The 17726-nt window shown below is 37.5% G+C and overlaps 1 protein-coding gene across 1 annotated transcript in view; it reads left to right on the top strand.

The window, feature by feature from the left end:
* Positions 1-539: 539 nt before the first annotated feature.
* Positions 540-17726, top strand: part of LOC123566444 (putative leucine-rich repeat-containing protein DDB_G0290503) — a 49936-nt gene continuing 32749 nt past the window's right edge. The window contains exons 1-6 of the mRNA XM_053549841.1: positions 540-618; positions 6244-6398; positions 7648-7798; positions 13542-13651; positions 14129-14270; positions 15087-15129. Of these exons, the coding sequence (XP_053405816.1) occupies positions 6276-6398; positions 7648-7798; positions 13542-13651; positions 14129-14270; positions 15087-15129 (569 nt within the window). The 5' untranslated portion in view covers positions 540-618; positions 6244-6275. The remainder of the gene's footprint in view (positions 619-6243; positions 6399-7647; positions 7799-13541; positions 13652-14128; positions 14271-15086; positions 15130-17726) is intronic.

Genomic DNA, 17726 nt, shown 5'->3' with positions numbered 1-17726 from the left:
AGCTCGCTTTTGAGGCTTTGCCTTATTTCATATTAAAGGAGAAAGAACGCGGTCTATACTCTACGGAGAATCTATATGCTTCATGGAATCAGGGTCTTTCAAAAATGAGTGACCCTGATGTAATTGGAACACTAATTTAACTGATTCTTGATTGGTAGAGCTAATCATTACAGCGGCTGTATATCCAGCAACAAAGCATCTGCTTAGACTGGGGATAAACACAATACATCTAGATCTATGGCCTATTTTACTACTGCTGGTGTTCAATGGTCCTGTACGTAGGCGGGAGATATTTTAAATAAAGAGCAAAATTTCCCGCCAACTGTCAAACTTGTGTTTACGAATCAATATCTGATTGGTCGATATTTTTTGGTAACTGACAGCGCACAATTTCATGCGCAGATTCGTACTTATTGCAACTGTTTACTCTGTGGTCACTTTGGGTCCAACTTGCGGTTTTAATACCCCTTTACCGACAAAATATGTTCTCCAACATATAAAATTACGTAAGGGGAAATCTGTTGTATTTTTGCATTAATTATACATCCGAAAATTTCGATTAGCAATGAGCAAGTCACGTGACATTTATTTATTTACGTTTTGATATGAAAACAGAAGGTATTCTTTTATTTTGTTTGTTCCCACGTTCTGAAAATCATAGTCAGTTACACCTACAGCAAGACCTTTTCAGTCTCGAAACCTGGGAGTCTGATTGATCCATGGAATTCAATCCAGATAAGTGCGAAGTCCTAAGAATCAGTTGCAAAAGAAGCCCTGTAATATTCCCTTATAAGCTGCATGACATCGAGTTAAAATCGGCTGATTCTGCCAAATACTTAGGCATAACCATTAGTAAAGACCTATCATGGACCAATCATATCAATAATGTAACATCCAAAGCAAAAAATTCCCTAAGATTCCTCAAATGTAATGTCAAAACCCCAAATAAAAGAGTCAAAGAGGTTGCATATAAAACCTACCGTATTTTCCCGAATTAAGCCCCCCCCCCCTCTAATTAACGCCCCCCACCCGTTTTGGAGGGAAGAAAAGTCAACAAGAACGAAAAAAAAATCACCTACCTCGTTTTTATAAGTCCACATAATAAGTAATTTACAGTAAGTATCCAATGTATTAAGAATTAAACACACTTTTAAACAGTCCATGTACCGTAAATCCAAAACGTTTATACTAAGTACGGTACGTATCCAATCATCAAATAGAAAATTAAACGGTAAATCCATTTTTGATTTGTTTTTGCACCACCTGCGCACAAGCTTCCTGTCGACTTTAAACAAATTTGCGGCAAAGTGTTAACCTTTTCTTCGGCAGTTTTAATAACTTTTAATTTAAAAGCCGACACATAAGCAGCGTGTCAAACCACTGACATTGTGTATTGCTACCCGCATGTACTAAGGAAAATATTATCGGAGTACACAGCTGTTTGGGTATGATGACGTAATGTGTAATGTCGCGAGCGTGTCACGGAATACATGAGGTACCATATTTAAATGCATAATTTTAAGACACACTGCATTAAATTGGATGCCAAATAATTACGTTTTGGGGGAATTAAACAACACAGAAACACTTTACAGTTGGTTTGAATGATGTTTTTAAGTTTTGTAAAAATTTTCATTTTTATACGCCCGTTTGAAAAACGGGACGTATTATGGGAACGCCCCTGGCGGGCGGATGGGCGGGCGGCGTCCACAGACCTTGTCCGGAGCATATCTTCTACATGCATGGAGGGATTTAGAAGAAACTTGGCACAGTTGTTCACCATCATGAAACGGAGTGTCATGCGCAAGAACCAGGTCCTTAGGTCTAAGGTCAAGGTCACACTTAGAGGTCAAAGGTCAAATTCAAGAATGACTGTCCGGAGCATATCTTCTTCATGCATGGAGGGATTTTTATGAAAGTTGGCACAATTGTTCATCATCATGAGACGGAGTGTCATGCGCAAAAACCAGGTCCCTAGGTCTAAGGTCAAGGTCACACTTAGAGGTCAAAGGATACAAGAATGAAAAATTCAAGAATGACTTTGTCCGGAGCATATCTTCTTCATGAATGGAATGATTTTGATGTAGCTTGGCACAGTTGTTCACCATAATGAGAGGGAGTGTCATGCGCAAGAACCAGGTCCCTAGGTCTAAGGTCAAGGTCACACTTAGAGGTCAAAGGATACAATAATGAAAACTTTGTCCGGAGCATATCTTCTTCATGCATGAATGGACTTTGATGTAGCTTCGCACAATTGTTCACCATCATGAGACGGAGTGTCATGCGCAAGAACCAGGTCCCTAGAGGTAAGGTCAAGGTCACACTTAGAGGTCAAAGATACAAGAATGAAAACTTTGTCTGGAGCATTTCTTCTTCATGCATTGAGGGATTTTGATACAACTTGGCACAGTTGTTCACCATCATGAGACGGAGTGTCATGCGCAGGAACCAGGTCCCTAGGTCTAAGGTCAAGGTCACACTTACAGGCCAAAGGTCAGATACAAGAATGACTTGTCCTGTGCATTTCTACTTCATGCATGGAGGGATTTTGATGTAACTTGGCACAATTGTACACCATCTTGAGACGGAGTGTCATGCACTGGTCCCTTCTTTTGAATTACTTCCCTTTGCTGTTACTATAAATAGCTTATATTCTAACTTTTTCATTACTAGTCGTAGCGAAAAATCGAGACCACTTTTCTGTAGTACAACATGCATGTTACATCCAATTCTGAGGTGTATTTTGAGCTATCTCTACCTGGTAAGGATTTTTGTGTGGACTTACAATTTTTTGGGGGGGGCGGATTTTTTTTTTCTCTTTAAAGATTAACTTCCCTTAGTTGTTACTATAAATAACTTACATTGTAATTTTTTTATAATTGACCGTAGGGAAAAACCAAGACCACTTTTCTGTGGTACAACATTGATGTTACTTTCAAATTTTGGGTGTATTTTAAGGTATCTTGACCTGGTAATGATTTTTTTTTTTGTGGACTTATAAAATAAAAAGAATTACAATAATTTCTAAAAAAAAAACAACATTGTAAACAACTAATAATTAAAATTCCATTTGCAAATACAGGTGCTAATGTAAAGAAATTTGCTGTGACGGGCGTATATTGTGACATTCTGGCACTCTTGTTTATTTATTTTTTTACCTCAAATGAACCTCTTTGGAAAATGTAACGCCCCCAGGGGCGTTTATTCGGGAAAATACGGTATGTTAGACCCCAGTTAGAGTACTGTTCCACCATATGGCATCCATGGCAAAAATACCTAACCCATAAAATTGAGCAAGTTCAAAGATCTGCAGCAAGATATGTCTATAATGACTACAATTACACCAGTAGTGTCTCCAAAATGATAAATGAACTAAACTGGCAAACCCTAGAACAACGCCGTAAGATCAGCTCAGTTACTGTGTTATACAAGATCCAACAACACCTTGTTTTTGTTGACCACATTCACCTTAGACCTACTAGAAGCTTGAACTACTTGATACCATATTCAAAGACACATTATCATGCAAACTCCTTTTTTCCCAGAAGCATACGTCTGTGGAACAGTCTGCCTGTGTCTTTGCAAGCTAGTCCCAGCTTAGAAGTATTTGCTGGGCAGCTACCAGCCTTCTATCAGTTCTAATTCAACTTCCTGCTTTTACCTTTTAACCTGATCTGTAAAATAGTTCTTTTACTTTATCTTTGAGATGCACATAATCTCTGTATTCTTATTATTTTTAACAGCTATCTCTGACATAGCGCCTGCTAGTTATAATCGATAACAATTGTTAAGCAGTATAACATAGACATAAAATAGCGTTGTTGTTTTTTTCATGCCTGCCCTATTATTTTGTGTTATCGATCAGTCATTTCGGGTTAGTATAATCTTAAAGAAACGGGCGAAATCAACACCCGTATACATAGTTACGTTTTTCTTTCCTAAACCACACTAAATATTTATTATTATTTTTTTGAAAATTGGCAGACAAATGAAGAACTGAGTATATTCTTTATGATAGCTCAAAAATATTTTTAAAAATATTCATTACTTCAAATTTGATGATTTGATTTTGCCTGTCACTTTAGATTTCTGCGCATATAGAATCGGGCGAAATCAACACCCATATAAGATTTGGATGTCGTTTTCGCTATTTTAAATGAAAAAAGTAAGTTTACAACATCGTTTATGCATGTCATAACATATATTTGATGCCTCTTAAATACTTCCATAATCCTAGCCTATCCTGATAGGTGTGTCTAGGAATACAGAACTTCCGTAATCCTAGAGTCGGAGGCTAGGATTGTGGTTCAGTAATCATAGCCACTGCCATGTAGAAAAGGGATGTTTAACCAAAGAGCTGTAAAATAAATAGATCGGCAACTTGAAAGGCATATATGGAGCAAATCTCACCAAAAAAACATGACAACTGAATGAGATCTCGTTTACCACATGGACGGGTTCTCCATGGCCATTTTGTATGCAAAAGCAATTATTCATCGGTAAATTAATTATCACTGTATGACCACGCTTCTTTTGATGGTAAAAAACATGTACTTTGTGTCTTAGTAAGACTATTTCACATTAAACTAATGTTGTTTCAGAAGCAAACATGTATTTTAAATGTATTTTTAAAGGTACAAATTGTAACTCCATGCTTGCCGATGTTTGTTTTTACTAAGATAACGTCGATTCACGCTCTGACACGAGATCACGCGAGATTATAGCCAGTTGCCATTCTGTGTATTTATACTTCTTTGGCTTAACTCAGCATAACAATAAAGTAAACCCTAGTGAAAAAAATACCAAGGTCCCTACTGGGGTTCAAACCTGGACCGCGTGATCCGTAAACTTAAGTTGCAGCGGACATTCTAACCACGTCGCTGAAGAGTAATCTTACTTTAACTACACTTTTCTCCCCCCCTTTACTTTTCAGAGCTCACAAGCTCTCCAGAATGACCCTCCATGCTCACTGTATTAGTCTGGCAAACATCTTTGCTGCCATTAAAGTAAACCCTGGGAGAGAAAATACCAAGGTCCCTACTGGGGCTCGAACTCCGGACCTTGTAAACTGTAGGCAGACACTAATCATAACGCTAAAGAGTTAACCCTAAACCCAATTTAACAGCAAGGCTGTTGAAAGTGGCCTATAAACCTGCTATGAATGATCAGATAATCTACAAGCAGATTTCATAACTCTGCATAACATTTTGTCAAAATTATACACTATTTATCATAGAAAGCTTTTGGAGATTTTGCTTGTAAGCAACGATGTTTCTTAGAAACAACTCAACCAAATGTTTTCAAACTCCTGTACAGTCATGAGAAGACCCCACATGACAGGCAACATAAGGCCTAAGAAAAATAATTCTTTGTTTCCGGTAACATGCTCAAAAAATTTAGGGTAGGTAGGTCGGAATTTTTTTTTTTTTTTTTGGAATATTTTTTTTATTAATGGAGACTTTTCGGAAATTATTATTTTGTCAAAAAATGTTTACAAATAGGTTGGTTTTGCCTTTAGAGCATCAGTAAGTTGATTTCTATGTTTAAAGCATAATAAGTGCAGTTTTGCAACTTTTTGTCAAAAAGTTGAAAAAATCATTCTCCAAGGCCATAAAAACATTTAGGGTCGGGCCAAAAATTTAGGGTAGGTTGGGATACCGGAAACAAACAATTTTTTTTTTTTACGCCTAACCATGGCCTACTTTTTTGGCAAAATTATGCCCTTTTTATACCCCTTTTTATCTTGCCAGGAATCTGGCTGATCTGAATGTTTTGTGTCTAGGCGTTATATTGCTAGTAATACTGATAGAATGTAGATCAAACATAATTAAATTCATTAGTAGGCTGGAGTGTTGCAGCATTACCTAGCTCCCATAATTGTTCCACAAGTGACTGATTGGGTCAACATGACCTTCATTATTGTATTGCTACTTAACAGTCATTTGAATCTTAATTACATCATTGAAAACTCATTCAAATGTTTATTGTTAAGCAATGTATATATAATTGGATGTTTGATATTTGTTTCTGGCATGTCTGTATATCAAAGTTAAGTTCATATGGACAGAGTTTCTTATAGTCAACATAGTCATGTTTTATGTAACACAAAAAATTGCTGTCTTTCTACCCTCTTAGCAGTTGACCATACTATTCCAGATTATACATTGGACTTATGAACTTTCAATATGTTTGGGCTGACATAAATCTGGAGATTAATTAAGGACTTTGACTTGTCTTTTTCAGTTTCTCATTGACCTAGTTATTTGACATGAATCATGTCAGATTCAGGAGAAAGTGGAACAATGTCCGACACAGGTGATAGCAGACCTATGTCAGATACAGGAGAGAGCAGTGTTTTCTCGGATTGGTCAATGGTAGACAAACACGGGGAATTGCCAGTTTGTATATCTTTTTAATGAATTATTAATTATTTCTGTAGTTGCTTTAACTTTATTTTTTTTGCATTTGAAACAGCTTCTTAAATAGAAGCATGCATCGATTTTGTTTCACTTTGGTGTAATATAATCATCATAAGAAATGGGTGTGATGAGAAATTTGTATCTTGGTATATAATATATTATTATGATACAACAAATCATATTGCAATATGCTATTATCTGGAAAGTGATGTTTCAGAAGAACTTAAACATAGAGCTTTACATGGTCCTATTTCACTGTCTGCAGTATGAGCACCATAGCATCGTATGCTGCTAAGATTATCAAATATACATGAAGAAATTTGCATCAGTCACATCTGTTTACCAAGCTGTTGTACGAGATATAATTGTTTTCGCTAAGATATATTGAGTACCACATCTGCCATATCAAAGAAAGACATGCCTATGTTTTGCTGACAGATATATAGATGCAGCAAAACTTAAATACGATTTTATAATATTAGTACTGCTTTTTTATTGTAAATGAACTTGGTTTTCTTCTGACAGCCATAGTTGCAGACAACACAATGTATAATTTATGATATTAACACTACCCGTAAATAAAACAAGGTCTATTTTAGCTTTAAAAGTAACATGCTTTATGTCACACCTGCGGTACACAGGTACATTGACCAGGTTGATAAATGAGTGTTTCTGCCAATTGTTTAGAAAAGCCATCACATGCAGCTGGTGATATTTTGAAGGTCAAAGTGTTTTATTTTCCATCTTGAATGCATGCATTTTACATCTATGTTGTATTACTTTGGGCAATGTCACCAACAAAATAATGACATCATAATGTTAATGTAGAAACAAGTAAAATAATTCTTTGAGAGTTTAAGATTTCTTTTAAATTTTCATATGGTGGAACATGTACCATTATGTTTTCTATGTATTTATGTACTTATATATCTTTAATGGTGTTGGAAAGAATTAACTAGATATTATGTTATGTTCAAGTGTACTTCTGTAGCATTGAAAATATATATGAAAATGAAAATCTTACTGTTTGAAACGTAGAAAGTACAGAATTCAATAATTATATAATCTACTGTTATATTTCAGTAAATAACAACAAAACATGAAATAAATATATATTTCTTGTTAGGCTGAGTTTATGAGAGTGTACACTTTCATCCAATATACACATAGAAATAAATAGCATTTCACTGACAATTACAATAAAGAAACTATTTTCTTGTCTTTCAAGGATGATGATACAACCAGTACAACAAGTTCTGTTGAGGTTGTTGAAGACGACAATGATGATACAAACATTGATCCTGTTACTCCGGTAGCTGGTAGTCCAAGTGGTGTTGCTCCGCGCTTCATTCTTCGTCTGCCGAGTCACAAACAAGACGGTATATTTAAGTTCTTAAGATAACTTTAAGGTACATTTTAGGCATGGAATTTAAACTGTCATATGGTATAATGATTTTAATGTCTTTAATTGTTCCTTCTCTTGAGATCAGTCAATCTCTGTGACCTTAGAAATAACCTGTAGTTAAAATTATTCTCTCCTAATTGTGACGACTCTCTGGTTGATCATGCTCTGCAGACTACATATTACTAAACCTGAGGATGGAAAATGGCGTTGTTGAAACATGCCAAACATCTTATTTATCACAAAGATTAACATACGTCGTTACCTTCGAATGCATGGACAATACGTGAAAACAAAACCCGTTGCGATCCTCTCATTGTGTATAACAAATTCACACTTCGAATGACTGGATGTCACATTCACGTGATTTAGGAAAGATTCTACTAAATTATAGCCATGAATTACTTGATCAATGACCACTAAGTTTGTTGTGTGTGGCGACGTAGACTGCGCATCAAATCACTACATTAGGATGTTAAACAGAAAAAAAATAAAGCGAATATATTTGTAAATAAGGTAGACCGGACTTGGCCATGCGTCCAAGCCCGGGGTTCCACACGCTGATGACCAATATTTAAAACAGACATTGCAGCCACAACTTTACAAGATGATTATTATATATTCATATAGATGTGCCCTAGAAGGAACTTTTGCTAAGCTTTAACTTGTTTTAAATGTACTTAGTATAACCAGCCTGTATCCTTAGTATTGAAACGGAATTGTTCACATCATTGTTTTTTTTTCTTTTTGGAAAGAAAATCTACAATTTAACACACTTTTGTCTCTATGGAAATGTATAAAAGTAAAGAGAAAAGTGGAAGCAACTACATTTCACTTCCTAGTGATGTATCAATGTGTAAGTGTCAAACCTTTTAAATTATCTGGTGTGTAGGTGCCATCCAAAGTGGTGCAACATTGTTGGCAAATGAATGTATCTGCTATCTTGGCTATCTTACTATAGAGACAGTCAATAAGGTGAGCTTAGAAGCACAAGATGATCAAGCCAAAAGTCAGTAACCCAAAGTAAAATGTTCTCAGTGATGTGATTTGTTGAAAGTGATAATTTACATTCCATTTTTGAATCATCTTCAGGTACTGTTTGGTATATGAACCAAGGAGCAATGTAGTACTGGTAGGAAGTCAAGAAACCTGTAGACAGTCAGTGTCATATAAAGTGGAAATTCTGTTGCTTAAACAGCATTTAGATCAGTGGGACTATTTGGACTGAATGCTTTTTTATACGCCCGAAGGGACGTATTATGTTATGACGCTGGTGTCCGTCCGTCCGTCCGTCCATCTGTCCGTCTGTCTGTCCGTTAGCAATTTCGTGTCCGCTCTATAACTCTTGAACCCCTTGAACGATTTCAAGGAAACTTGACACAAATGTTCACCACACTGAGACCACGTGCAGAGTGCATGTTTTGGATGTCTTGCTTCAAGGTCAAGGTCACACTTAGGAGTCAAAGGTCATATCAGTTTGTTTCGTGTCTGCTCTGTAACTCTTGAACCCCATGAAGGATTTCAAAGAAACTTGACACAAATGTTCACCACACCAAGACAACGTGCAGAGCGCATGTTCCGGATGACTCGCTTCAAGGTCAAGGTCACACTTAGGGGTCAAAAGTCATATCAGTTTGTTTCGTGTCTGCTCTGTAACTCTTGACCTGCTGGAAGGATTTCAAAGAAACTTGGCAGAAATGATCACCACACCAAGACAACGTGCAGAGCGCATGTTCCGGATGACTTGCTTCAAGTTCAAGGTCACACTTAAGGGTCAAAGGTCATATATGACTTTGCTTTGTGTATAATGCTCTGCATTGCAGTGCTCTTGTTTTTATTTGACAGATCTCTTTTTTATTCCCCCGAAGAGAGGCATATCGTTTTTGAACCATCTGTCGGTCTGTCAGTCTGTCCGCAGTTTTCGTGTCCGGTCCATATCTTTGTCATCGATGGATGGATTTTCAAATAACTTGGCATGAATGTGTACCACAGTAAGACGACGTGTCACGCGCAAGACCCAGGTCCGTAGCTCAAAGGTCAAGGTCACACTTAGACGTTAAAGGTCATTTTTCATGATAGTGCATTCGTGTCCGGTCCATATCTTTGTCATCCATGGATGGATTTTCAAATAACTTGGCATGAATGTGTACCACAGTAAGACGACGTGTCGCATGCAAGACCCAGGTCCGTAGCTCAAAGGTCAAGGTCACACTTAGACGTTAAAGGTCTTTTTTCATGATAGTGCAATCGTGTCCGGTCCATATCTTTGTCATCCATGGATGGATTTTCAAATAACTTGGCATGAATGTGTACCACAGTAAGATGATGTGTCGCGCGCAAGACCCAGGTCTGTAGCTCAAAGGTCAAGGTCACACTTAGACGTTAAAGGTCATATTTCATGATAGTGCATTGATGGGCGTGTCCGGTCCATATCTTTGTCATTCATGCATGGATTTAAAAATTATTGGGCATGAATGTGTACCACAGTAAGACGACGTGTCGCGCGCAAGACCCAGGTCCGTAGGTCAAAGGTCCTAAACTCTAACATCGGCCATAACTATTCATTTAAAGTGCCATCGGGGGCATGTGTCATCCTATGGAGACAGGTCTTGTTTGTTCACTTACAATAATTTTTTTTTTGAATTGCATCCCTTTTATGTTACTATAAATAGCTTATTTTGAAACTTTTTTATTATTGGCCGTAGGGAAACCACTTTTCTGTGGTACAAGATGGATGGTACCTCTAATTTTTTAGGTGTATTTTTACATACCTGTACCTGATAAGGATTTTTATGCCCCCGAAGGGAGGCATATAGTTTTTGAACCGTCTGTCTTTCTGTAGGTCTGTCCGCAATTTTCGTGTCCGGTCCATATCTTTGTCATCGATGGATGGATTTTCAAATAACTTTGCATGAATGTGTACCACAGTAAGACGACGTGTCGCGCGCAAGACCCAGGTCCGTAGCTCAAAGGTCAAGGTCATACTTAGACTTTAAAGGTCATTTTTCATGATAGTTGGGCGTGTCCGGTCCATATCTTTGTCATCCATGGATGGATTTTCAAATAACTTGACATGAATGTGTACCACAGTAAGACGACGTGTCGGGCGCAAGACCCAGGTCTGTAGCTCAAAGGTCAAGGTCACACTTAGACTTTAAAGGTCATTTTTCATGATAGTTGGGCGTGTCCGGTCCATATCTTTGTCATCCGTGGATGGATTTTCAAATAACTTGGCATGAATGTGTACCACAGTAAGACGACGTGTCACGCGCAAGACCCAGGTCCGTAGCTCAAAGGTCAAGGTCACACTTAGACGTTAAAGGTCATTTTTCATGATAGTGCAATCGTGTCCGGTCCATATCTTTGTCATCCATGGATGGATTTTCAAATAACTTGGCATGAATGTGTACCACAGTAAGATGATGTGTCGCGCGCAAGACCCAGGTCTGTAGCTCAAAGGTCAAGGTCACACTTAGACGTTAAAGGTCATATTTCATGATAGTGCATTGATGGGCGTGTCCGGTCCATATCTTTGTCATTCATGCATGGATTTAAAAATTATTGGGCATGAATGTGTACCACAGTAAGACGACGTGTCGCGCGCAAGACCCAGGTCCGTAGGTCAAAGGTCCTAAACTCTAACATCGGCCATAACTATTCATTTAAAGTGCCATCGGAGGCATGTGTCATCCTATGGAGACAGCTCTTGTTTGTTCACTTACAATAATTTTTTTTTTGAATTGCATCCCTTTATGTTACTTTAAATAGCTTATTTTGAAACTTTTTTATTATTGGCCGTAGGGAAACCACTTTTCTGTGGTACAAGATGGATGGTACCTCTAATTTTTTAGGTGTATTTTTACATACCTGTACCTGATAAGGATTTTTATGCCCCGAAGGGAGGCATATAGTTTTTGAACCGTCTGTCTGTCTGTCGGTCTGTCCGCAATTTTCGTGTCCGGTCCATATCTTTGTCATCGATGGATGGATTTTCAAATAACTTTGCATGAATATGTACCACAGTAAGACGACGTGTCGCGCGCAAGACCCAGGTCGGTAGCTCAAAGGTCAAGGTCATACTTAGACTTTAAAGGTCATTTTCATGATAGTTGGGCGTGTCCGGTCGATATCTTTGTCATCCATGGATGGATTTTCAAATAACTTGGCATGAATGTGTACCACAGTAAGACGACGTGTCGCGCGCAAGACCCAGGTCTGTAGCTCAAAGGTCAAGGTCACACTTAGACTTTAAAGGTCATTTTTCATGATAGTTGGGCGTGTCCGGTCCATGTCTTTGTCATCCATGGATGGATTTTCAAATAACTTGGCATGAATGTGTACCACAGTAAGACGACGTGTCGCGCGCAAGACCCAGGTCTGTAGCTCAAAGGTCAAGGTCACACTTAGACTTTAAAGGTCATTTTTCATGATAGTTGGGCGTGTCCGGTCCATATCTTTGTCATCCATGGATGGATTTTCAAATAACTTGGCATGAATGTGTACCACAGTAAGACGACGTGTCGCGCGCAAGACCCAGGTCTGTAGCTCAAAGGTCAAGGTCACACTTAGACTTTAAAGGTCATTTTTCATGATAGTTGGGCGTGTCCGGTCCATATCTTTGTCATCCATGGATGGATTTCCAAATAACTTGGCATGAATGTGTACCACAGTAAGACGACGTGTCACGCGCAAGACCCAGGTCCGTAGCTCAAAGGTCAAGGTCACACTAAGACGTTAAAGGTCATTTTTCATGATAGTGCATTCGTGTCCGGTCCATATCTTTGTCATCCATGGATGGATTTTCAAATAACTTGGCATGAATGTGTACCACAGTAAGACGACGTGTCGCGTGCAAGACCCAGGTCCGTAGCTCAAAGGTCAAGGTCACACTTAGACGTTAAAGGTCTTTTTTCATGATAGTGCAATCGTGTCCGGTCCATATCTTTGTCATCCATGGATGGATTTTCAAGTAACTACACATGAATGTGTGGCACAGTAAGACGACGTGTCACGCGCAAGACCCAGGTCCGTAGCTCAAAGGTCAAGGTCACACTTAGACGTTAAAGGTCATTTTTCATGAAAGTGCATTCGTGTCCGGTCCATATCTTTGTCATCCATGGATGGATTTTCAAATAACTTGGCATGAATGTGTACCACAGTAAGACGACGTGTCGCGTGCAAGACCCAGGTCTGTAGCTCAAAGGTCAAGGTCACACTTAGACGCTAAAGGTCATATTTCATGATAGTGCATTGATGGGCGTGTCCGGTCCATATCTTTGTCATTCATGCATGGATTTTAAAATAACTATGCATGAATGTGTGGCACAGTAAGATGACGTGTCGCGCGCAAGACCCAGATCCGTAGGTCAAAGGTCCTAAACTCTAACATCGGCCATAACTATTCATTCAAAGTGCCATCGGGGGCGTGTGTCATCCTGTGGAGACAGCTCTTGTTTTTTGTGGACTTTGAATATTTTTTTGTGGACTTAGATCTGTTTTTTGAAGTTTTCCTTTTGTTGTTCCACCCCTTTGGGCTACAACAGTCAAGTTCTTTAAATTTTGCTTCCATCCTATGATGTAATCCTTCGGGCGTATATTGCCCCGCTTGGCAGAGCTGTTATCTAGATGACTGTTATTGAACCAGAAACTTGTCAGACTTAATGTTGTTAAATACTAAAATTTCTGATGGAAAAAATATTGAAATGGTTTGATATTTTCAGCTTCTGATACAGATGAAGACCAGACTGAAAGTGTAACCCACCCAGGTGTCTCTCAGGAGCTAAACACAGTGTCTCCAGCAGGTGTTAAGGCAGGGCAGACATATAGACAGGTAATTTTGATTCAGATGCTCCACATGTACAGTTCTGTTTTAATCAGCTTAGTCTTACAGATGCTGAATATTTTTGTCACATAAACAGAAATTAAGATAAACATTTAGATAGTCTGAATTAACATGAGAATTGTTCTGTAATCAATGCAATGTTTGAATAGATAGGTATTTAGAAAAATCAGTATTTACGTTTGATGAAGTCGTTGTTAATATTAATGATGTCAACGTAACAGGCTAGTAATATATTTCCAGTACTGAATAAAAAGTTTAACAAAATGGTCGAAATAGCGAGAAAATAAATTTCTTTCACCAGATAAGTTGTTGTAATAAAAAAATTCCATTTTCTGTTTGAGCTATGTTCAAAAACTTTGTAGAACCTTGTTTTTAGACAAAATTGCAACCAGTAGGGAGTTCCTTTTCCACAACATGCGGGGTAGTTGATTCATTTTACACAAGTAAGTTCACATCTATTTTTAGAGTTCGTCGGAGGCTCGTGTATCCCAAGAGCAGCTGGAGGAATTGAGGAAGACATTGGACACACTTAAGAAAAATTTACAGCCGAGTCGAGGTGATGACAGTTCCATATCTTCCATCGAACTGTTTGGAAGTGGCAAGCCAGGTTAGTCTGTACAAAGAGAATTGGTCAGTTGACTGTATTACCTTTAGCTTAGAAAAGAATATCTGCAATGAGTTATAAATTAATGTAAAATTTTATTATATGTTAAATCAGGCTTCAAAGTTCATTATAATTTTTTTGATTTTCAGCCATTGCAATGTAATACTTATACTGTTGAAACTCAATATCTGGAACTCACTTATCTCAAAATTCAGGCTATCTTTAGGACATTTTCAAGTCGCGTTCCAAAAACATGTGCACAGAATAACATTTTCAGTCAGACCCTTTCAGTTAGTATCTCGAAGTAAAAATGCTTGATCCCTTCGAACTCGGGATACTGAGTTTCAGCTGTATTTAGTAGTAATCATTTACAACACATATTGTAACATATATTCTCGACAAAATATGCTTAATTTTCTACATATAGATTTTAGGCAGATTGATGCATATTAACACTGAGCTTGAATTTTACAAACATTTTATATAAAGGATTAATTATTCTAGGCCATATACTTTTTGAGCTATGAGCATCACAAACAAAAAATCCATTATTTTGGTTATTTCAAGGGCCATAACTCTGTAATAAGCACTAAGATTCTTCAAGAAGAATGCCAAGTTTTGTTTGTGATGTTCATCTGAAAAAAGTAGAGGGCCTAGAGTAATTAATTCTTTATATAAAACGTTTGTTGAGGCTATACCCCCTTAAGACTGCAAACATTTGAATTATTGCCCCTTATTTGTGACAAATGTACTGGTGGGGGCACACCCTGTGTCCTACAAACACATTCTAGTTAACATATATTCTTACTCTTATTTCAGATAAAGATTTCTTGAAAAAAGAAAGTGGTCTGCTTCCACAGAGGTTTGTAAAAACACAATAGACATAGAGAAACTGAATAACTGTCTTATGGTTTTATGTGTGTAGAGTTTAGTAATGATAATAATTTGAATAATCTTGGTAGAGGACCATAAGGCAATGCAACATACCAAATATCAAAAGCCTAGGCCTTGTAGTTTCAGACAAGAAGGTTTAAAAAAAGTCCTATAAAAATCTATGTAAAACTTGCAACCCCCAGGGCAGGGCCTCTTTTCACTCTAGGGTATTAATTTGAACAATTTTGGTAGAGGACCACAAGGCAATGCTACATATCATGGTAACAGAAACTTTTTTGTAACAGATATTTCTATTGTATCATACTTTCAAGTTTATGGTTTTAATGGAATTTCACTGACTAACATATTTTTCTCCGAACATTTACTAGCATCGAAAGCATACATTTTTCATGCTTGATATTTTGGACCACTCAAAGAAACTTTCGGCATCTTGTATAACAAATTTACTACACCTTATGGCTTCATCTGTGATACTTTCACAACACCATCACATGGACGCTTCCCATGGCCACTCTCAAAATAATTCCATACCGCGTGTACTTCGTAAATATTATGATGATTAGAGACCATGTTGAAAATATATTTATTTCTTTACTGACTAGATGGCGAATCACTCCAGTAATTAATTGTATTTAACATCGGCTCTGTTTTCTTCAATCCGGGAATGATATCATCTAAGAAGGTAATTACAGTTGAAACTTTATGTGCCATTTCATCTGACACGATGATGTATGACTTCTTTTTAAGAATTATCATTCTTGTTGTAAACTACAATAGGGAGCAGTGCAGTCCAACGTTTTAGAGCGCCTTTCGTTCTCTCACTTGCACTTTTAAAATAAAAGCGTATTGGTAATCTTCCTCTGTTATATGATGTTCCTGGTTGGCTTTCAGCACTTTGATAGCCACCGGTCATCTGGTCTCTCTGAATTGTGGTTCTAAGTTCTCTTTTCCTCTGATAAAATTTTCTCAAGTTTTCTCTGTTCTTTCAGTTCCTCTTTTTTCTATCATTTTCTGATAATTGTGCAGATGGGACGTAACTTCTGTTCTTTTTTAGCTCATCTGATTTTTTGAAAAAAAATGATGAGTTATTGTCATCACTTGAGCGGTTGTCGGCGTCGGCGTCGGCGTCGGTGTCGGCGTCGGCGTCGGCGTTGCCTGGTTAAGTTTTATGTTTAGGTCAGCTTTTCTCCTAAACTATCAAAGCTATTGCTTTGAAACTTGGAATACTTGTTCACCATCATAAGCTGACCCTGTATAGCAAGAAACATAACTCCATCTTGCTTTTTGCAAGATTTATGGCCCCTTTTGTACTTAGAAAATATCAGATTTCTTGGTTAAGTTTTATGTTTAGGTCAACTTTTCTCCTAAACTATCAAAGCTTTTGCTTTGAAACTAGGAATACTTGTTCACCATCATAAGCAGACCCTGTACATCAAGAAACATAACTCCATCTTGCTTTTTGCAAGAATTATTGCCCCTTTTGGACTTAGAAAATCAGTTTTCTTGGTTAAGTTTTATGTTTAGGTCAGCTTTTATCCTAAACTATCAAAGCTATTCCTTTAAAACTTGCAGCACTTGTTCACCATCATAAGCTGACCTGTACAGCAAGAAACATAACTCCATCCTGCTTTTTGCAAGATTTATGGCCCCTTTTGGACTTAGAAAATATCAGATTTCTTGGTTAAGTTTTATGTTTAGGTCAACTTTTTCTCTTAAACTATCAAAGCTATTGCTTTAAAACTTGCAACTCTTGTTCACCATCATAGGCTGACCCTGTACAGCAAGCAACATAACTCCATCCTGCTTTTTGCAATAATTATTGCCCCTTTTGGACTTAGAAAAATCATTTTCTTGGTTGAATATTATGTTTAAGTCAACTTTTCTCATAAACTATCAAAGCTATTGCTTTAAAACTTGCAACAGTTTTTCACCATCATAAGTGGACACTGTACATCAAGAAACATAACTCTATCCTGCTTTTTGCAAGAGTGATGGCCCTTTTTAGACTTAGAAAATCATGGGTAGGACAATATTTCTATTATACAAAAAAAATCAGATGAGCGTCAGCACCCGCAAGGCGGTGCTCTTGTTTCTCTTTCTTTCCTCAGATAGTCAAGTTTGTTCTTCTGCTTCAGTCTTTCTCTATATGCACGCTGTATTTCAGCTCGACTTTTCCACGTATTGATCTAGAAATAAATAAATTTGATAAATTTGCCTCGACTTCAGTCAGTATCTCCATCATTCAATGACATATCACAAGATTTCACAATAAACATATATATATGATCAAAGTGATAAAAACATGACATACTCATTTCGACATGTTATTGACATTGAAACAAAAAGAAGACACGTCAAAAATCTGGGATGCTCAAGTTCACTCTCAGACAATCCATAAACACTCTACATGCTTTCTTTGAAAACGAAGTGGAAGTGACATATGAAAATAAGCACTAGTTATGACCTGTTATCTGGTTCCTGGTTTTTGCGGCTTCTTTACAGAAAATCATCATGGAAATTAGAATAACGGAAATTTATTTTTGTGTCTTTGACCTGTCATTCAAG

The sequence above is a fragment of the Mercenaria mercenaria genome, chromosome 8 (assembly GCF_021730395.1).
Source record: "Mercenaria mercenaria strain notata chromosome 8, MADL_Memer_1, whole genome shotgun sequence".
Classification (NCBI taxonomy): Eukaryota; Metazoa; Mollusca; class Bivalvia; order Venerida; family Veneridae; genus Mercenaria; species Mercenaria mercenaria.
Note: the sequence above shows the minus strand (reverse complement) of the source record. Positions and strands in the feature narration are given on the sequence as shown.